The sequence below is a fragment of the Trichomycterus rosablanca genome, chromosome 6 (assembly GCF_030014385.1).
Source record: "Trichomycterus rosablanca isolate fTriRos1 chromosome 6, fTriRos1.hap1, whole genome shotgun sequence".
NCBI lineage: Eukaryota > Metazoa > Chordata > Actinopteri > Siluriformes > Trichomycteridae > Trichomycterus > Trichomycterus rosablanca.
Genome location: NC_085993.1, coordinates 31284051 through 31307002, shown reverse-complemented (window position 1 = coordinate 31307002; position 22952 = coordinate 31284051). Strand labels below are relative to the sequence as shown.

Here is a 22952-nt window from a genome sequence, read left to right as displayed (position 1 = left end):
TGAACCTCTGCGCTGGAGATAAGGATAAATCAGGGAGGATCTTTTCCTCCTCTGCCCACCAATTTCAGGGGTGTTTTTTTGAGATTTGGCATCAGGACTTGTTCATTCTTCCAGAATGAGATCTCACATATTAACTGATATCACTAGACACTGACATAGCTGGGGGGATGGAGGAACTTGCCAAGGTCAACACACAGTTTAAATGAAAAACATACCCGAACTGACAATAACGCACAAAACTAAACACGAGTTCTGCTGACAGTTAAAAAGAAAGACAAATCTCTTCTTTTTTTGGCACAACTGCGCCAGTGAGGTTTTTTTTTCCACCCCAAAACAGAAAAAGGAGGGTCGCTGGGTTCTGAGGTGAGTGAGCAAGTGAATGTCAAACTTAGTTTCAGACTGATTTTCTGTTGAACGCCTGCAGACTGCGAGCAGGCGCAACAAGGTTGAACTGTGCGCAATTTCACTACTACGCTGGAATTGTTTATTGCTGGACAACTAGCAGGCTTTCAAAAGCAAAGGTAAAAAAGAAAAGGCTCAAGAAAAGTCAAAAACACAAAAACAGCCTATTCTAAAGACGCTGTATGATTGGAGTATGTGATAAATTTGCGCTCTTTGCTGGCACTGCAGTGCGCACTCGTCTCTCTGTCTCTCTGCACTCTTGTTTACATGCTGTGGATTCTACAAGTGTTTCTCTGCTCTGGGGGTTGAAAAGATGAAATCTCTAAAGTTCAACACTATCCACGATCACCTATATAAGAGAGCTACAGGTGGATTTTATATATTCTAAACCATTCTCCTGGATGATGCTTCTAACTCAAGTGCAACTTCTTCTGGTGTTCACACTCACCGGACCTTTCAACATATTTCACTTGTACCGGTAAGTCAACAACATGCATATACAGCAGCCATAACATTAAAACCACCTCCTTGTTTCTACATCCAGTCCATTTTATCAGCTCCACTTACCATATAGAAGCACTGTAGTTCTACAATTACTGACTGTAGTCCATCTGTTTCTCCGCATGCTTTGTTGGCCCCCTTTCATGCTGTTCTTCAATAGTCAGGACTCTCCCAGGACCACCACAGAGCAGGTATTATTTGGGTGGTGGATCATTCTCAGCACTGCAGTGACACTGACATGGTGGTGGTGTGTTAGTGTGTGTTGTGCCGGTTTTTAAACACCTCACTAATAGTCCATTAACTAAAAATATATCCAGCCAACAGCTCCCTGTGGGCAGCGTCCTGTGACCACTGATGAAGGTCTAGAAGATGACCAACTCAAACAGCATCAATAGATGAGCGATCGTCTCTGACTTTACATCTACAAAATGGACCAACTAGGTAGGAGTGTCTAATAGAGTGGACAGTGAGTGGTCTTATCCACTCATACCAGCACAACACACACTAACACACCACTGTGCTGAGAATGATCCACCACCTAAGTAATACATGCTCTGTGGTGGTCCTGACCATTGAAGAAGAGGGTGAAAGCAGGCTAAAAAGGTATGTAGAGAAATAGATGGACTACAGTCAGTAATTGTAGAACTACAAAGTGCTTCTATATGGTAAGTGAAGCTGATAAAATGGACAGTGAGTGTAGAAACAAGGAGGTGGTTTTAATGTTATAGCTGATCAGTGTATCTCTAAACATTCATACTGTATATACATCTATTCACATATTAAGGACAGGGTATCAAACCCAACAACACTTAGGCACCTGATACACAGATACCATAATTTATAATTTATGTTTTAGGATTTTAACATCATGTTTTACACACTTTGGTTACATTCATGACAGTACAGGTAATCTTTCGTTGCACATGATTCATCAGTTCAAGTCTTTTTTAATTTCGGACACTTGCATGTCTTTGGACTGTGGGAGTAAAACCGGAGATCCCGGAGGAAACCCACGCAGACACAGGGAGAACATGCAAACTCCACACATTAAGGGCCCGGACCGCTGCACCTGGGAATTGAATCCAGGACCTTTTTGCTGTAAGGCGACAGTGCCACACACCAGAACAGTACTGCGTTCATTCAATAGGCTAACACTCAAATAACATCTGGTCAATGGGGGTCCTGTAGGGGTAGCTATCAGTTAATAAATATGCCACAGGTAAATGACAAAGTATACAGAGCAATAGATAATTGTAGGAATTGTATACCCACAATGTCTATCTGTATGGTAGGTATAGCTTTTAAAACAAGTTATTTATTCATTATTTATTCAGTCCCATTATTATTGACTAATAGGCAATCCAGTTGGGCAGGGGTAAGTTGCGCTAGCCCACTACCGCTGGGATCCAAGGTTCAAATCCTCAGAGGTGCTATTGGCCAGTTGGGTGTCTACATACACACATCATAGGCTATGTTTGGGATAGGAGGGTGGCAGATGCCCCGCGATGGATTGGCGTCCTGTCTGGGGTGTGTTACTGCATTGCACCCAGTCATTCTGGGGAAACAGGACACACCGCAACCCTGACCAGGATAAAGCAGTTGGTGAAAATGGAATAAAAATAAAAAGAAGTGTTGAACCCGTATGAACCCATTTTATATTTGGTCTGGTCAACTTCATTTCATTTGTTAATATACATCCATTACTGCATTTCAGGCCTGCGACACATTTCAAAAAGTTGGGACAGTAAAGCATTTACCACTTTGTAATGTTGCCAAAAAGAATATTAAGTGATTTAGTGTTTCAGGTGTTATTTTGTCCCATTCTTCCTGCAAACACGTCTTAAGATGTGCAACAGTACAGGGCTGTCGGTGTTGCATTATACGTAGCACAGTAGCTCGGTGGGAAGCACTCTTGCCTCACAACAAGAAGGTCCTGGATTCGATTCCCAGCTGAAGCGATTGGGGTTCTTTCTGTGTGGAGCTTTAATGTCCTCACAGTTTCTGTGTGGTGTATCCTACCTTTTGCCCAGTGAATTGCACCCACTGTGACCCTGACCAGGATAATACGTTCTCTTAATACGTTCTCTGTTAGGGTCAGGTTAGAACTGCAGCCAGGTCAGTCCAGTACCCGTACCCTCTTCTTTCGCAGCCATGCCTTTGTAATGTGTGCAGCATGTCGTTTTGCATTGTCTTGTTGAAAAATGCATGGGCATCCCTGGAAAAGATGCACTGACACAGCCCCATACCATGACAGACCTTGGCTTTTGGACTTGCTGAAAACAGTCTGCACTGTTCGTTTCGTCGTTGGTCCAGAGCACACGGCGTCCATTTTTTCCAAAAAAGACCTGGAATGCAGATTGATCTGACCTCATTACACGTTTCCACTGTGTGATGGTCCATCCTAGATGCCTCCGAGTCCAGAGAAGCCGACGCTAGTTCAGGACATGGTTAACATAAGGCTTCTTTTTTGCACAGTAAAGTTTTAAGTGTCATTTGTGCATGTAACTCTGTATTGTAGAGCTTGACAAAGGTTTGCCAAAGTAATCCCTCACCAATGTGGTTATATCAGCTATTGTTGAGTGATGGTTCTTGATGCAGAGCTGTCTGAGGGATCGAAGATCACGGGCGTTCAGCTTAGGCTTGCATCTTGGCCTTTCCACACTGAAATTCCTCCCCATTCCTTGAATGGTTTAATGATATTATGCACTGTAGAGGGCGCAATATGCAAATCCCTTCCAATCTTTCTTTGAGGTACATTGTTTTTAAACATTTCAAAAATTTTCTCACACATTTGTTGACAAACTGGAGATCCTCTGATCATCTTTGCTCATCAAAGACTCAGCCTTTCCTGGATGCTGCTTTTGTACCAATCACTTGTTGACGTCACCTGTTTGGAATCACATCATTGTGTAGTTTTTTCACCTCATTACTAGCCCTAAATTATCCCAGTCCCAACTTTTTTTGGAATGTGTTGCAGGTCTGAAATGCAGAAATGGAGGTATATTAATAAATGAAATGAGTTAAGCAGACAAAACATAAAATATCTCAGGTTCATCCTGTCTGCAATCAATTAAAATCAAAGTAAATGTAAGGAACACTGCATTTTTATTTTATTTGCATTTTCCATACTGTCCCAACTTTTTCTGATTTGGGGTTGTAATATTATGAGACCATTTTTAAACAATTTAGACTAAAGTTTCTTGTATTTTCAACACTGCTTGTCTACTGGGCCGTCTTTGCAGTGGTTATCTGACACACATCTGATTCTAATGGCATAAATGTGCAACTTTGCTTCATAAATCTAGACTGTAGACTAGACTACCTTGCAGTACTGGTATACCAACATACACTAGATGACTGTTTATTATATACAAAATGTATATTACAGACATTTCTAATGTTATGATAATAACTTTACTCTTCCACACCACTAACTGCAGTGTGATGGGCAATTCTCTCGTAATGGACCCTAACAGCATCTGCAGGAGAAGTAAGCTCACAGGGGGCGCTTATGCTGAACTGTGCCAAAACCAGCCTGAAATCATCCAAGAAGTGGCCAAAGGGGCACGACTGGGCATACGCGAATGCCAACACCAGTTTCGGCAACAACGCTGGAACTGCACAAACCATAGCAGGAGTCTAGGAAAAATCATACAGCAAGGTAAGCTGTACTTTCAGTCATGTAGCTACGTGCCGTTATGCTCCCAGTTGGGCAAAACATGAGAGTTAGAGTTCCAGGAAATGATGGATTTTCAAAACATTGGTTTTATGTAAACCAGGTGTAGACAGGTCTGAACAACACCTGTGTAATTTGGAGGGTCTGTAATCCCTTTTAGATGGCAAACGTTTAATTTCTTTGAGGTGAAGGATTACTGCTTCATATATTGTTTTTTTATTACCCTTGTAGGAATTGTGTCTTTCTGCTTATTATACAAAACACAGCTTTTCCCATAATGGTCTGGAACTGTTCCCAAACATTTCATAAAATGTCCGAAAGACCACCTTGCAACAGAGTTGTCTGCAAGTGAAAACTAAATCCACCCAGAAATGAAATCTGATTTAATTCCCAGAAAGAGCGTCTGCAGCATTTTCTCAGAGATTTTCTGATGCACAGCCATGCTTGATTACAAAGGATCAACACACTGCTTAGTCTAGGATTAGTCACAGCTTAGTCAGACATGTTTGGGTTTAAGACACTTTGCAAGTCCTCTTCAAAACAATACGTCAATGCGTTTCAGTACTGCATATAATATTCCCTCTCACCTGGGGGGAATTTCTGCCAAATGTCCTACTTCATTAGCTCTGGTAAAGTTTGTTAGATCAGCGGTCCCCAACCTTTTTTGCACCACAGACGAGTGTCATATAAGATACAATTTCACAGACCGGTGGGGCAGGAGAATTTAAAATAAAATTATACGACGAGCATAGTGGAAAAAAACACAGAATGCATAACAATACTAATCACCAATAATGGAAAATCAGTGGGAATTCTCAGACATTTTTTTTTTGCTCATTTTAGCTAGCTTGTGGACATGATTTTTTTTTTAGGGATGTAACGATACACTCTACCCATGATGCGATACGATTCACGAAACTATTTTTTCCCCGATTTTTTTAAACAAAATCAAATTGAAGTTTCCTTTTATTATTTCTCTTTTAAACAAAATAAAATAAAATACTGTATTTGTGCTTATCTTTTATTTATCTAAATAATGAATGCTCTTTTATTTCTGAGGTAGGTACAAACTAAGCCAAATAATGCTTATTGTGTATATGAAAATATTATATTTTATTATGATTATATTTTATTATTAATATGAAATTTTAAAACAAATCCAACATTATGTAAATAAATGAATAATACAAATAAAGAAAGTATCCTCAGACCGCTCAGGTGGTGCAGCGGTAAAGTACGCTAGCGCACCAGAGTTGGGGTTTCGAATACATCATATCGAATCTCAGCTCTGCCTTTCCGACTGGGCTGGGCGACAGCATGAACAACGATTGGCTGTTGTTCAGGGTTAGAGGGTAAGAAAGTCTGATCATGGGTCCTCATAACTGGTGCGACTGCGGCCCCTGCTGGCTGACTGATGGCGCCTGAACAGGGCTGAGGAATAATGCTGATGGGGGTGTGGCCCTCAGTAAATAGTGCCCGTCAAGTGTATGAACTCGACTCGTGCAGGTGAAAAATGCAGTCTGTACTGACTGTATGTGCTGGAGTATGTCAGTTGAGAGGCGTCCTCAGTCAGCGGCGAAGGGTCGAATCAGTATAGAGGACGCAATCAGGGTAATTGGACACGACTAGATTGGGGGAAAAAATTGGGAAAAAAAGAAAGTATCCTCACATAAATACATTTGGCTGGAAAATCCCCTACCTGGCAACTTTGTGAAGTGCTGTCAACCAGGCGAGGTGAATAGCACCAGTGCCCTCTGCTGTTTAAAGTGAATATCGATTCAACTTAAATGAATAACCGATTCGAATCATAACACATGTGCACCGATTTTTAACTGTCTTGTGGTGCATCGTTACATCCCTAGTACCACGTGACTAAAATAGGTATGTGTCAATCGTGTCAAGAGGAACAGACGGATGTTATAAAAATAGAATCCATTTTTTTTTTAATAAAACTTTCAGTGTGTGATAAATCGCCATAAATGTAAGTCTCTTTAAAATAATTCTGATAAAATAGTAATAAGTAGTAATAACAGCTTGACATATTATGCTAAATTTGTGCTCTACACCTGTTAGTATGGATTTACTATGTAATGTCCAGTATACTATTACACACAGCTTTTTAGCTTTAGCAATTTAGCATACTACACCAGGAGCTTGGGGACTTTAGTATCCTTGTCTTTAGTCCTAATGGGATTTGTTAAGATAGTTTGTTTGTGTTTTACCATCTGATAACACACAATGTGATTTAGTTGCTTTTTTAGTTGATTTAGGGCAGTGATAGCTCAGTGGTTAAGGTACTGGAGTAGTAATCAAAAGGCTGCCGGTTCAAATCCCACCACTGCCAAGTAGCCACTGTTGGGCCCCTGAGCAAGGCCTTTAACCCTCAATTGCTCAGAATTATGTTCAGTCATAACTTTACGTCTGCTAAATGCCAAAAATTTAAATGTAAATTAAGCTGATGTGGCTATTCTAATGAGTAAACTTCCAATGTGTTACATTACATTTTAAAAACATTGCTTTAGAAAAAAAAAAAATTACAAAAAAAAATAAATAAATATATATATATATACTGATGTACTAATAACAAATACAGTGGTACCTTAAAACTTGAGGTCAGTTGGTTCTGGGAGTGGCGTCGAGTTTAGGCTGCTTAGTTTGCCGCTGACCTTTTCAAAGGTCCTTCAATGAGACGAACTGTTTGATATGGTGCGATACAAGCTACTCAGGCTGTACGAACAACGCTTAACATAAAGAAAGCTTAACGTGACTTATTGTACTAAAACAACAAGCAAAGAATTTCAGTAGTGGAGAGAACATATGACAAGTAATAATTAAGAGAGGTTTAGTGTTTCTGTGTCATTCATTTAACACATTAAGCCATTTTATTTTACGTAATAAGCGTTTTAGACTCTCTCGGAAAAGCTAATTCTTACAATTTCTCAGCAGCCTGAGCTATAACACAAGTTTAAAAGTGAAACAATGAGGAAAAATCCAGCTACACACAGACACATGTAAAGCTTTCAGAGTGAATCTGATGGTTATTCCGATATGGAGGTAAATATGTAGCAAAAGTTTTGCACCTGTAAAAAAAAAATCTGTAACTGTGAAAAAGATTTGCACCTGTAAAAAATAAATGTGTAACTGTAAAAAAAATCTGTAACTGTGAAAAAGATTTGCACCTGTAAAAAATAAATGTGTAACTGTAAAAAAAATCTGTAACTGTGAAAAAGATTTGCACCTGTAAAAAATAAATGTGTAACTGTAAAAAAAATCTGTAAAATTTTTATCTGTAAAAATAAAATCTGTAACTGTAAAAACGATTTGTACCTGTAAAAAATAAATTTGTACTTTTATTTTCGATGTGAGAATAAAAACATTGCAGCACAGTTTCAAATCTGCCCGCCACGAGTTTTGCAACAAATATCTCAGTCAGCGTGTTGCAAAACTGATCTGTACCTGTAGCTGCAGGGGCGGGGCTTAGAGGCGCAGGGGGCGGGACTACTGGGGAGATAGACGTAATTACCGACCAATCAAAAGAGCTTGTTTGTAGAGCAGCAAGAAGCCTGTCAATCACAAAGTTTCATTGTAGTTGGATCAGAACATCATAACTCACGTTATAACTTCCTTATTAGTGTTGCTGTGGGTTTTATGTTGGATGTTGCTGCGTGTTGTCTGCTAGTTAATGTGTTAATGCGTTTAACCCTGCTAGTTTTATACTGGACATATTGGACATTCGTCTGACATTCGAGTTTCTTTCATCTCGTTCTCGGCTAATAAACATTCAAAAGCGAATAAACCTGCACGAACTGACTCTGCAGTAAACAAAGCACAAACTACAATCTAATATGTTTTTAAAAGTCTTTCTGTTTATTTTTATTTAACGCTATTTCGTGATTGTGAGCTTTATCTGCCTTGAAAAGCCAAGGGAGCCTCTCAAAAGTGCATAAAGCCAGGTTATAGTTCTGTATTACCTAGTGACATGTACCATTCACCACAACTGTATTAAGTCCTAAAGAAATCTAAACAAACATTTTAATGTAATAAGCAATGTAGTGACATGCACCACCTACTACCCCTAAATTACAGAAAAAAGCTCTACAGTGTGGGTATAGTAATAAATAATAAAATAAAAACGTACATTTTTATACAAAAAAGGTTGTAGTAGTTACCATGTCACTTGCACTACTCACTATTTTACATAATAGTCTTACAGCAGTGATAAATCATACAAAGTCCTATAGTATAATAATAAAGAATGAAATATAGAAATTTTTCATTGCAATTTACATTGCTTATTACATTAAAATGTTTGTTTAGATTTCTTTAGGACTTAATACAGTTGTGGTGAATGGTACATGTCACTAGGTAATACAGAACTATAACCTGGCTTTATGCACTTTTGAGAGGCTCCCTTGGCTTTTCAAGGCAGATAAAGCTCACAATCACGAAATAGCGTTAAATAAAAATAAACAGAAAGACTTTTAAAAACATATTAGATTGTAGTTTGTGCTTTGTTTACTGCAGAGTCAGTTCGTGCAGGTTTATTCGCTTTTGAATGTTTATTAGCCGAGAACGAGATGAAAGAAACTCGAATGTCAGACGAATGTCCAATATGTCCAGTATAAAACTAGCAGGGTTAAACGCATTAACACATTAACTAGCAGACAACACGCAGCAACATCCAACATAAAACCCACAGCAACACTAATAAGGAAGTTATAACGTGAGTTATGATGTTCTGATCCAACTACAATGAAACTTTGTGATTGACAGGCTTCTTGCTGCTCTACAAACAAGCTCTTTTGATTGGTCGGTAATTACGTCTATCTTCCCAGTAGTCCCGCCCCCTGCGCCTCTAAGCCCCGCCCCTGCAGCTACAGGTACAGATCAGTTTTGCAACACGCTGACTGAGATATTTGTTGCAAAACTCGTGGCGGGCAGATTTGAAACTGTGCTGCAATGTTTTTATTCTCACATCGAAAATAAAAGTACAAATTTATTTTTTACAGTTACAAATCGTTTTTACAGTTACAGATTTTATTTTTACAGGTACAAATCTTTTTTACAGTTACAGATTTTATTTTTACAGATAAAAATTTTACAGATTTTTTTTACAGTTACACATTTATTTTTTACAGGTACAAATCTTTTTCACAGTTACAGATTTTTTTTTACAGGTGCAAAACTTTTGCTACATATTTACCTCCATATTCCGAGCACTAAACAAAACGACAGTCACACACACGTCAAGTTTAAGGGAAACGGTAAGTTTAATGGTAAATTTCTTGACCAAGGGTCGAGTTTTAAAAATTTCGAGTTTAGGGGACGTTGAGTAACAAGGTACCACTGTATACATGTTCTGCTCACTAGCTTTGTGTAACGTTAGGATTTGCCAGTGTTCCAGTAAGTTCATATTGCAGTAATGTTTTACAGTGTCAGGGCCCCCCTTTTTCCCTGCCCTGAGAGGGGGGCTCTTCCCAGCCACCCCAATGTTCAGTTCATTGGTACAGCCAAAAATTAAAGAAGTCAGAATGGGGACAACAGGTATGTAGTTTTATAATCCATAAATGGAAAGTTTATCAAACCATTAATCATCCCTGGACAGGTCTGCTACACAAGCTTAAAACGTACTCTTTGAGTGAGTAAAAAAGGTAAAAGTGAAGCCAGTAGTGTCTCAAAAAGACCAGAAAACATCAAGAACAACAACTACACAGATTAGAGCAGTTTTTATATGTTTTGAGAGGAAGGAAAAGAACACATACTTAGAGAAAACTCTGTTTGTTTTGAACCTGCAAAACTCTTCAGGACCTTTCAGTGCAACCTTAATACAAGCTATCTAATTTATATTTTAAAAAGTGAATTATTTAAACTTTTGCTATTGTCTCTTTTGGTACGCACACTCGTTCCTTTGTAGGGCATCTGTGGCCCCTGGCCACAAAACTAATCCACTATTTCCACACTCACTTAAAGAATAAATGGTTCCAGGAGGGTATAGCCCTTCGATTCATATACACCTCCCCCTCTTTATGTCACCCCTGAAAAGTGTTACACATATTTCATGGTTTAAGCAAACAAGGGTGTGTTATAAATTATAAAAACACAGGGGATAACTGCTAATCCTCTGATTGTGCAACAGGCTCAGAGGCAATGTGTAGTTCTCTTGTTCACCATAAGAAGGCAGAATTTTACTATACAGTATTCTCCTGGCTTAAACAGCAGTTCATTTCAACACACAAATGTCCACTGGAACAGGTGGTCTATCTCAGGTGGTCTCTGAGTTCAGGCACTATGCTTTTTTTTGTAAGAACTGGGCCTCTTTCTCTCCCCACTGCACACCTGTATTAACACATCTGTCAGAAACGTGACATGCATTAGTTCAGCAGTTTGCTCAGCTCTGATAAATGGAATGTGACGCATGTCAATTTGACACCAATAATTAGTGTCTTGGAGGACCCCTTTGGTTCTTGCAGAAGAAAGCACAAAACTAAAGCTGCATTTAGGCAGGTCTAAACAAGACGTGTGTAAGGAATGTGTATTCACACAGGTTTATAAAGAAATGCTTTATATATTCAGTATGTGCAGCTAGGATGAAAGGGAAGGGTGTAGAATTATAAATCATGTCATTAATTGTCAATCAACTGTCTTTAATTATTCATTTTGAGTTTGTGGTTAGGATTGTATTTCTGTCTACTAGGTGTGGACATGCCCTGTATAACCAAAAATATGTGGACACCTTACCATAAACATGTTGCACATCCCATTCCTAAACCATAAACATTAATGTGGAGATGCCCTCTCCCCCCTAATGCTATAATAATCTCCACTGATTAGCATTCAAATTTATCCCAATTGTGTTTTATGGAGTTCAAGAGAGTTCAAAACAGGCTTTATTGTCATTTCAGCTTTATACAAGTACATATTGAAACGAAACAACGTTCCTCCAGGACCAGGGAGCAACATAGAACAAAAAGTGCAAGTCAAAACAATATACACAGTGTAGATAAAAAAGAGTACAATGTATACAATATATAAAGGCCTACAATAAATACAAAAGACATTTCTAATCTAAAAAGTATTTAAGAAATACAAGACTAGAGACAAGTGTAGTGTTGGCCAGTACATGGTACTGAGTAAATAATAGTTGAGGTAAAAAAAACATATTCTGATTCTAGCTGCAGAGATATAAAAAGAATAAGGTGCAAAAATGCAATATTGCGGTTGTCAGAGTCCAGGGAACATGACCGTGTTTGGTTGTGTGTGTGTGTATGTTCGTATGAGTGTGTAAATATATGTGGATCACAGTGTGTGCAATGTGAGTGTGTATGTGTGTATGTGAGTGTACAGTGTATCACAAAAGTGAGTACACCCCTCACATTTCTGCAAATATTTCATTATATCTTTTCATGGGACAACACTATAGACATGAAACTTGGATATAACTTAGAGTAGTCAGTGTACAGCTTGTATAGCAGTGTAGATTTACTGTCTTCTGAAAATAACTCAACACACAGCCATTAATGTCTAAATAGCTGGCAACATAAGTGAGTACACCCCACAGTGAACATGTCCAAATTGTGCCCAAATGTGTCGTTGTCCCTCCCTGGTGTCATGTGTCAAGGTCCCAGGTGTAAATGGGGAGCAGGGCTGTTAAATTTGGTGTTTTGGGTACAATTCTCTCATACTGGCCACTGGATATTCAACATGGCACCTCATGGCAAAGAACTCTCTGAGGATGTGAGAAATAGAATTGTTGCTGTCCACAAAGATGGCCTGGGCTATAAGAAGATTGCTAACACCCTGAAACTGAGCTACAGCATGGTGGCCAAGGTCATACAGCGGTTTTCCAGGACAGGTTCCACTCGGAACAGGCTTCGCCAGGGTCGACCAAAGAAGTTGAGTCCACGTGTTCGGCGTCATATCCAGAGGTTGGCTTTAAAAAATAGACACATGAGTGCTGCCAGCATTGCTGCAGAGGTTGAAGACGTGGGAGGTCAGCCTGTCAGTGCTCAGACCATACGCCGCACACTGCATCAACTCGGTCTGCACGGTCGTCATCCCAGAAGGAAGCTGACGCACAAGAAAGCCCGCAAACAGTTTGCTGAAGACAAGCAGTCCAAGAACATGGATTACTGGAATGCCCTGTGGTCTGACGAGACCAAGATAAACTTGTTTGGCTCAGATGGTGTCCAGCATGTGTGGCGGCGCCCTGGTGAGAAGTACCAAGACAACTGTATCTTGCCTACAGTCAAGCATGGTGGTGGTAGCATCATGGTCTTGGGCTGCATGAGTGTTGCTGGCACTGGGGAGCTGCAGTTCATTGAGGGAAACATGAATTCCAACATGTACTGTGACATTCTGAAACAGAGCATGATCCCCTCCCTTCGAAAACTGGGCCTCATGGCAGTTTTCCAACAGGATAACGACCCCAAACACAACCTCCAAGATGACAACTGCCTTGCTGAGGAAGCTGAAGGTAAAGGTGATGGACTAAACCCAATTGAGCACCTGTGGCGCATCCTCAAGTGGAAGGTGGAGGAGTTCAAGGTGTCTAACATCCACCAGCTCCGTGATGTCATCATGGAGGAGTGGAAGAGGATTCCAGTAGCAACCTGTGCAGCTCTGGTGAATTCCATGCCCAGGAGGGTTAAGGCAGTGCTGGATAATAATGGTGGTCACACAAAATATTGACACTTTGGGCACAATTTGGACATGTTCACTGTGGGGTGTACTCACTAATGTTGCCAGCCATTTAGACATTAATGGCTGTGTGTTGAGTTATTTTCAGAAGACAGTAAATCTACACTGCTATACAAGTTGTACACTGACTACTCTAACTTATATCCAAGTTTTATTTCTATAGTGTTGTCCCATGAAAAGATATAATAAAATATTTGCAGAAATGTGAGGGGTGTACTCACTTTTGTGATACACTGTATGTGTGTTAGTTTGTGTGTGTGTGCATATGTGTGTGAGCATGTGTATATACAGTATGTGTGTGTATGTATGAGTAAGCATAATTGTGTGTCAGAATCTACTGTAAGTGTGTTAGTGTATGTATGTACAGTATATGTACAAGGGTGTGTGAATTGAGATCACACCAAACTTGTCAAACCATGTTTTTATGGACCTCACTTTGGGCAGAGGGGCACAGTTATACTGCAACAGTAAAAAGCCTTTATTGACGGTTGCCACAAAGTTGGGAGCATATGGTTCTTCTTTATAATTATTGATTGTATATCTGTTAGAAATAGATGTAATTAGAAGGAATGTCCACATACACTCAGCCATAACATTAAAACCACCTCCTTGTTTCTACACTTACTGTCCAATTTATCAGCTCCACTTACCATATAGAAGCACTTTGTAGTTCTACAATTACTGACTGTAGTCCATCTGTTTCTCTGCATACTTTTTTAGCCTGCTCTCACCCTGTTCTTCAATGGTCAGGACCCCCACAGGATCACCACAGAGCAGGTATTATTTAGGTGGTGGATCATTCTCAGCACTGCAATGACACTGACATGGTGGTGGTGTGTTAGTGTGTGTTGTGTTGGTATGAGTGGATCAGACACAGCAGCGCTGCTAGAGTTTTTAAATACCGTGTCCACTTACTGTCCACTCTAGTAGACACTCCTACCTAGTTGGTCCACCTTGTAGATGTAAAGTCAGAGACGATTGCTCATCTATTGCTGCTGTTTGAGTTGGTCATCTTCTAGACCTTCATCAGTGGTCACAGAACGCTGCCCACAGGGCGCTGTTGGCTGGATATTTTTGGTTGGTGGACTATTCCTAGTCTTATCCACTCATACCAGTACAACACACACTAACACACCACCACCATGTCAGTGTCACTGCAGTGCTGAGAATGACCCACCAACCAAATAATATCTACTCTGTAGTGGTAGTGGGAGAGTCCTGACCGTTGAAGAACAGCATGAAACAGGGCTAACAAAGCATGCAGAGAAACAGATGGACTACAGTCAGTAATTGTAGAACTACAAAGTGCTTCTATATAGTAAGTGAAGCTGATAAAATGGACAGTGAGTGTAGAAACAAGGAGGTGGTTTTAATGTTATGGTTGATCAGTGTATATCGTTGGCCATTAGTGAATCTTTTTGAAGAATCTTTTGGAATAATTTATATTATGATATAGATTAGAAATGAACATGGCTTTTAACAAGGATTTTTTTATCACAAAGAAGATAAGGGAAGGAACTCTAAGAATACTGCATAGATGTTACCCACTCAGTAAAACTATTGTGAAATTTAAAAATGATATAAATGCTAAATGTTTTTTTTGTCACAAATATGAAGAATTCCTTATTCATTTATTTTGGGACTACACATTTTGTTCAGTCTTTTGGATTGACTTAAATCATATTATTAATAGGAAACTTAACCAAAATTGTAATTAAAAAGTTGCATTTATTTTTTTTTTTTGGATATTTAAAAGTGATATATTGAATTCAGATAGGATTTATACTGTCAACCATCTCTTAATATAACCAAATATCACATTCATTGTAAATTTATGAATAATAGACTCTGTAAAAATGTGAAGGCAAAAAGTACTTTAACACTGTTTAAAAACATTTCTCTCATTGAATGTTTATAAAAAAATCATTAAATTGTATGTATTTTTCTTTATATTTATTGTTATTACTTTTATTACCTCGATCAATTTTTTAGTAAATTATTATCTAAATTTCATTGTGTATTTTATATTTTGGCTGTGATTTGATGTGATTTGATGTATTTATGTGTTGTTCAATAAAGTTCTTAAAAAATCTTGTTGAATAAGTAAAAGAAGAAGAAATAGAAGAAGAAACCGTTTTCAAATTATTTAGCCATTGAAAACCACTGCAGAAGACATTAAAATGTCTTTTGCAAGTGATTATTAATGTTTGACTTTATATGTGGTATACGTGGCTCAGTGTATACTAATTTCATTCATTCCTTTTTTTTAGATATTAGAGAGACGGCATTCGTAAATGCCATCACGGCTGCAGGAGTGCTGCATGCAGTAACGCAGGCTTGCAGCCAGGGAGACCTGCAACAATGTGGCTGTGTGGCCATTAAGAGCTCAACTGGTGGGCAGACAATGGACAGTAAAAACACTGTACAACCCTGGGAGTGGGGGGGATGTGGGGATGATGTGGACTTTGGCTACAAGATCTCCCGGCACTTCATGGACACCAGGAGGAGGAAGGGCAAAAGTGATATCAGGACCCTGATTGATCTCCACAACAATGAGGCAGGAAGACTGGTATGAAAAGCACATTTTTATTGACTACACTTATTCTTAAAGTTAATAAATCACCACAGAACATATAATTGTAATTGGGTGATTAATTAAATAATAAATAATTTATGTATCTATTTCTGTACTCAATTTTCAAAATTTTGGACAGTATGTGTGATGCTGATAAAATCAGAAAGCAAAAGGGTTTTCATGTACATTTACTTTGACATTTATGTGGTTCAGTAGTCTTGTGTGCTAACACAACAGGACTGCAGGCAGGATTGTTTACCACCCGTACCTTTTGATACTGCAGCCTTGGCGTTGTCATGTTAAAATAAGCATAGACGTCTGTGAAAAAATATGTCGTCCAGATGCAGCCTATGTTGCTCCAAAATTTCAGTTCATCTTCAAGCCATGATGGTACCCTCTTAGTTGCTCAAGATACCCATATAGGTGCCCAGGTGGCACATTGGGATATTCCACTACCACACCAGCACAGGAATTCTAAACTCCCAGAGTTTGAATCTTAGCTCTGCTACTGGCTGGCTGTGGCAGACAAAATTGTCCACTAAAGTCTGCTGGGTGGGGATAAAAGTGGATGGGTTCTTCGATGCAGTGTAAGGACCCTAGTTAGTAGCCGGAGATGCCTGTACAGAAGTGAAGAAACGCAAAAAAACAGTGCGTGACTTTCATGCATGAAATTTGTCTCACACGAATTAGAAAGGGGTCGAGGACTGCGCACACATTAGAGGGAGCATGCGATAGGTAATTTATTCAAAGCAGCTTACAATTCAGTGGAGATACAATACAGCATCTGAGGGTTTTGGCTTTGTTTGTTTGTATTTTCTACAGACAATCCATTCATCACACTTGCAGTGGTGTTATGATTTCTGCCACATAATAATAACTCTGTAATAATAAGTATTTTAGGTCTAGTATAGCTTCTAGAAATGTACAGCCCCTGCAGAAACCATTAACTGACGCATTAAACGATCTCCACTGTTTACTTGTCAACAGGCAATTTAATTTAGCTAAAAATGTTGTTCATGTGGCATCTTTTTATTGTTGCACTTGAGCAAACTCTAGTGATGTAAAGCCTGCTTGACTCTAACAGTGACACCTATTTCAGTTGGTGTGGCCTGTTTCATTTATTTGCTTTAGAATAAATGTCATTTCCTAAAATGATGCTTCTTATCCTTGGGGGGATAAGAAGGGGGGTAGCCCTGCAATGGATTGTCGCTCTGTCCAGGGTGTTCGTGCCTTGCACCTAGTGTTTACTAATGAAATTGGACTCGCCGTGTGGTGATGATAAAGCAATTAATGATGCTGAAATTGTACAAAATTATTTTATTATTTGTAAAATATTGAGAAGAATTAAACAATGCACTAATGAAATTACTTAATTAAACTCGAATCCACTCACAGCTTGAAACAATTGAAGCGGACAATCAACTCCCTGTATGTTTTGTTTTATTTTATTATCTCTTTTTACTTGTAAATTTTTTGGAGGTGGGAGAATACCCATGATTACACAGGAAAAATATGCAACTTTTGACAGTCTGACTGAAGGTGAAGATTAAACCATGATTCTATATCTATTAGAAGCTACATAAATAAAAAATAAACATAAATAAATCTGCTGCTTGTAGAACACTGTTGTGCAGCTTTGAACACATGGTTGTGTTTAGGTGTACTGATGGAAGAAGTACTTCCCACACAGATTTGAAGTATTGTTTTGTTATTGTTGTTCGTATGTGTGTGTGTGTGTGTGTGTGTGTGTGTGTGTGTGTGTGTGTATGTGAAACTTAGGAAAGGGAAAGTAGTACGATACACAAATTTATTTTAGAGATTTGCAATATATCTTAGGATACACCCAGACACGGTTTCTGTAAGAAACAATATAGCAGATAGGTCTATAAAAATAAATTCCTATTAATAATAGAAGAAGTGAACATATACCAGATGACCAAAAGTATATGGACACTGGAGTGTATGAAATCAACTATATGTAAGGGAATGTATTCATTAAACATTGTGGCAACAGTTTGGGAAGGTGCTTTTTTGTTACAGCATGACTGTGCCCCCTGGGAACAAAACCAGGTACTTAAGGCATGAGTTTGGATTGGAGAAACTCCACATATTTCTTAATTTTTTGTGACTTCTCGATTGAATGCCACTAGTGTGTGGTTCATCACTATCTCAAGTGTCATTCCTTTAATTTAGTCAAGTTAAATAATGGGCGCTCAGATGGTGCAACTGTAAAACATGCTAGCTGACTGCTGCTGAGATCCAGGGTTGTGTGGCTACGTTTGAGCTGTGGGGTTGGCTGAACAGCCTGGCCAATGAGAGGTGCACTTGTCAGTGCGCTCTCAGTTCTGGTCTCAAGCCTGGATAAGAATATGAGGGTTGCACAAAGAGCATCTAGTGTAAAAACTGTGTCAGATCAGGTATGTGGAACAGTATGATCTGTTGTGTCACCCCCTTAATACAGAAGCAGTTGAAAGAAAAAAATGGTAGAAACTCTTGCCATACTGATGTGAGATGGTAACTTTGGTTTTAATGTGAAGTGCGTACATTATATATACACAGTGGTACCTTGTAACTCAACGTCCCCTAAACTCGACGCCCTTTGTCAATAACTGCCGCTTTGTTCAGTGCTTGGCTTGAGTGGTGCGGTGAAACGTCATCAAAGTGTGAATATGAGATGAATCTGCATTTGTGTGGACTAACCGTCAAATCCACTCTGAAAGCATCCACATTGATGTGTGTTTAGCTGGATGTTTAGCTGGATTTTCCTCCCGTTTCACTTTTAAACTTGTGTTATAGCTTGGGGTGTTTTAAGGATCTGCTTTTTCGAGAGAACCTAAAACACTTATCATTAAAAAAAAAAAGCTTAACACAATTTAATGTATTAAAAGAACGACACAAGAACACTAAACCTCTCTTAATTATTACTGCTCATAAGTTCTCTCCACTAATGTAATTCCTCACTCATTGTTTTAGTACAATAAGTCACGTCAAGCTTTGTGCACCACCACACTCCATAAGAAATAATGGCACAGTCAGTGCAAAAGCTATTGTGCCGCTTCTCATGTGAATGCGCCTTTACTGAATGGAATACGGTATTCCAAGATTAAGCATCTCCATGATTAAGAAGCGTAAGGAAACAATAAAGAAGTAAAGATAAAGTGCAGGTTTTCTTGTATTTTCTTAAAATTTATTTTAAGTATTTTTATATTATATTTGTGCTATTTTCAGTGTATAAGTGTCAAAAACAACCCCATTGTTTTACATAAGCCTAAAATATATGCAGTTCCACGGGACCATGGAATGCATTAACAGGTTTCCTATACATCAACAGGTTTCCTATACATCCTTATGGGAAAAAATACCTTTTAAACTTAACGCCCCTCCCAAAACCAATTGACATTGAGTTTCAAGGTACCACTGTAAATGGCATAGTGTTTCTGACACTTAAAAGTTAGCTTAATTGACTTGTCAGTTGGTTGCACAACTGCTTTTGCAGTTTGTGCAAAGTGTGTTTATAATCAAGTTCCCTTTATGTATCTGACATTATTATGTGGAACCAATATTCAGTTAGAAACACCCTCTGTATATTTCATGTTCTAATCTCTTCTTGTGTGTGTGTGTATATTCTGTGTTTATTCAGGCTGTCAAGACCCACATAAGAACTGAATGTAAATGTCACGGCCTTTCTGGATCCTGTACCCTCCGCAGCTGCTGGAGGAAGCTGCCCTTGTTTCGCCAGGTTGGAGATCACCTTATGCAGGGCTTCCACACGTCGACTCGCGTGATGGGCGGCAATGACGGTAAATCTCTCGTCCCTCTGGACCAACATGCCCCACCCCTGACTGATCACAGTCTCATTTATTCAGACGAATCTCCCGATTTCTGCACGGCCAATCGTAGGATTGGATCCGAGGGGACCCAGGGACGGGTGTGTAACAGTACAGAGACGGGATCTGGAGCTTGTGATTGGTTGTGCTGTAATAAAGGACACGGAGTACACACTCTGGAGTATGAGGAGAACTGTCTGTGCCAGTTTCAGTGGTGCTGCGAGGTACAATGTCAGATATGTGTGGTGAAGAAGGAGGTCAGCGTCTGCCTTTAAATTCTGCTAATACTCCAGTCTTTATTCTATCTACCATGTCTGTACTGTTTCTGCAAGCTTCATTCACAATAATATGAACACCATACTGTACTGAATAAAGAACAGACAACCTACTACACTCTGACTGGTCCAGCTTTCTGACTTCATTTAAAAAAATCACTGACTGGCGCTCAGGTGGCGCAGGCTGGGTGCCTACATGACAACGATTGGCTGTTGTTCATACAGTGTGGGAGCCAGATGGAGATTCCTCTTAACTGATGCAATTACGACCTCTGCTGGCTGAATGATGGCGCCTGCACAGAGACGGGGGATAATGGGATCAGGGTGTTTCTCTTCGTACACAAAGCTGATCCACATATGAACTCACCTCATGCAGGTGAAAAAATGCAGTCGGCTACTGCACGTGTCAGTCTCGGCTCTCCTCAACCAGGGTGGAGATGAACATCAGTAGAGAGGAAGCATAATGCAATTGGGTGATTGGATACGCTAACGTTGGGGGAAAAAGGGGAGAAAATTTATAAACAAAATTAAAAAAGGCACTGAGGTTGTTCCAGGTTCGTTTCTCATGGGTTCCTCATGTCGCTTGTAGACATGGTGGCAATTTCTTCTTTTCTCATTCACCTAAGCAATTATGTGGGAAATCAATCATTATTTTGTAAGTGACAGTGCTATAACATGTGGGTGCACATGTCACTGGATAAAAATTCAAAGGTAGCATCTGTGTTTAATTCTAAATGACTTTTTATACTGGTGTGACTTTTCCTGACTTCAGATATGATATTTATTAGTATGCTTTGTTGTTTTTAAAATGCTTTTGTTATTCCATATGTGTTATTATCTCACAAACCATGGTTATACACTATGTAAAAATAAACAATGATTTTTTTGCTATGATTTTTGTGTCATCTGCATATCAAGACTAGTGATGTGTCTTCCACCAATCTTGAATTTTCAATCATCTTCCTCCAGTCCTACTTTCTCCCATTATAGAGGTTCTTCAAAAAGTTTCCACACTTTTTAATTCAACATCACTTTTCTACATAATCACCTTCCAATGCAGACCTTCCCAGTGTCATACCAACTTTTTAATGCCATCAGCAAAAAATTTTTTTGGTTGAGCGTGTAGCCACTGATGCACCGCTGCTTTCACATCATCATCACATGAAAATCTTCTTCCCCTTAAAGCTTCTTTGAGCAGTCCAAAAAGGTGGAAATCAGATGGCGCTAAATCCGGACTATAAGATCTGTCTCAGTCTCTCAGACATGACCAATTACTACTCCTCCCACCCTCACAATTTCCAATGAAAATATAAAAGTGCGGAAACTTTTTGAAGATCCCTCATATATTTAGCATACAGGTTGAAATGGTGACAAAATGCAGCCTTGTATAACTCCTCTGCCAATGTGGAACCAGTCTTCGGTTTTCTCTCACAAGTCCAAAGACATGCAGTCACGCCAATTGGAGTAACTAAAATTGTCCCAAGTGTGAGTGTGTGTGTGTTTGCCCTGTGATGAACTGGCGTCCATTCCGGGATGTTCCCTGCCTTTCACCCAACCGTGTCCTTGACCAGGATAAAGCAGTGGTAAAACAGACAATAAATAAACTAATGAATAATTTTCCTTGATAGTTTGCATACTTTCATTTTCAGCATTTAGCAGACACTTTTATCCAAAGTGATTTACAGTACTGTGACAGTACACAGTCTAAGCCATTGAGGGTTAAGAGCTTTGCTCAAGGGCCCGACAGTGGCTTAAACCAGTGACCTTTTAATTACTAGTCCAGCAGCTTAAGCACTAGGCTACAACTGCCTACATACTTCTTTCTACGTCCTTTCTTTGGTATTGAAATATAAGAATATAATGATATAATTATAAAATAATATTGCCATTCAGTGGTTTTACAGGTGCTTCAACCAAAGTTTTGAAATATTTTCCAATCTTCAGTGTCTTTACAGATGTTTTTGTAGTGCTGGTCCCTGTCTTTCTTCGTGTCTTTTTGGAATTCATGGTTCAGTTTCCCTAAAATATCTTTTTCTTTTTTTATATTTTGGCCTCTTCTTTTTTTGTCATCTTCAGTTTCACCAAATTTTATCCCTCTCTTCATTCTTTGCAGGTTTTTGTATTTAGTGACCTATTTAGTGTAGCATATTGCACATTAAGAGTTGTGGTCTGTTCCACAACCAGCGCCAAGCCATGTCTTTGCAATTAAAGTTAAGCGTGTCCATCTTTTGGTGCAAAGAATTTGGTTTAATTAACTCCATTTGCTGATGAACAATGTCAACAATGTTGTTTTGGTTGCTTGAAGAATGTAATAGTGATTAAAAAGTCATTTATCAACTTGAAATCTGTTTCTAAGGCTGTTTTGTCCAACTGTATTTCACTCCTTCTGATTTCTGACTTTGGCGATCCATCTTGTTGCCAGATCTTGTCAATTTTAGTTCTAACTTAATCATAAAACTTTTTAATGCCTTTTTTCTGGCATCTATATGACGATTGGCAATAAACCTGGATGACAGTAATGATAAATGATTGTGCATAAAATTGATTGACATCAGTCGATTGTACCCAATAAAGTTGTTGATGATGATAGCCACATCTTATTCATGACGTGCAGTATACAGTGTGTTCTCTTGATTGATAGTCTCTGCAAAGCTCTCTGCTTCCATGATGCATGCAAGCCTTCTCTCATTAATAAGGCTTGAAAAACTTTAGTCCCTTAGGTATGATTATGAGTAGTTTAAGGAATCTATCCCTCTGTCGTCTTCCATTGTTAAATATTTATCATATTACAGCCATCTGCTGGTCAAGTGATGCTATTACACTAAACTAAACTTATTTTCTACTTAGTTTCTATTATTGTACAAGACAAAATACATGGTTATTTGTTCATTTAGATATATGTGTGTATATATTTAATGAAAATATTATTGGATAGAAGAGTCATATTTTAAGTTTTTACTACACTTTTACAGTTGCCAATAAGTGTTTTCACTATCAAA

General features: G+C 38.9%; 1 protein-coding gene across 1 annotated transcript; it reads left to right on the top strand.

The window, feature by feature from the left end:
- The first annotated feature begins 803 nt into the window (after positions 1-803).
- On the top strand, positions 804-19953 carry wnt6a (wingless-type MMTV integration site family, member 6a). The gene is made up of 5 exons (XM_062996828.1): positions 804-853; positions 1454-1465; positions 4344-4564; positions 15547-15845; positions 19492-19953. Exons 1-5 carry the CDS (start codon positions 804-806, stop codon positions 19951-19953), a joined length of 1044 nt encoding a protein of 347 aa, XP_062852898.1.
- The last annotated feature ends 2999 nt before the right edge of the window (positions 19954-22952 follow it).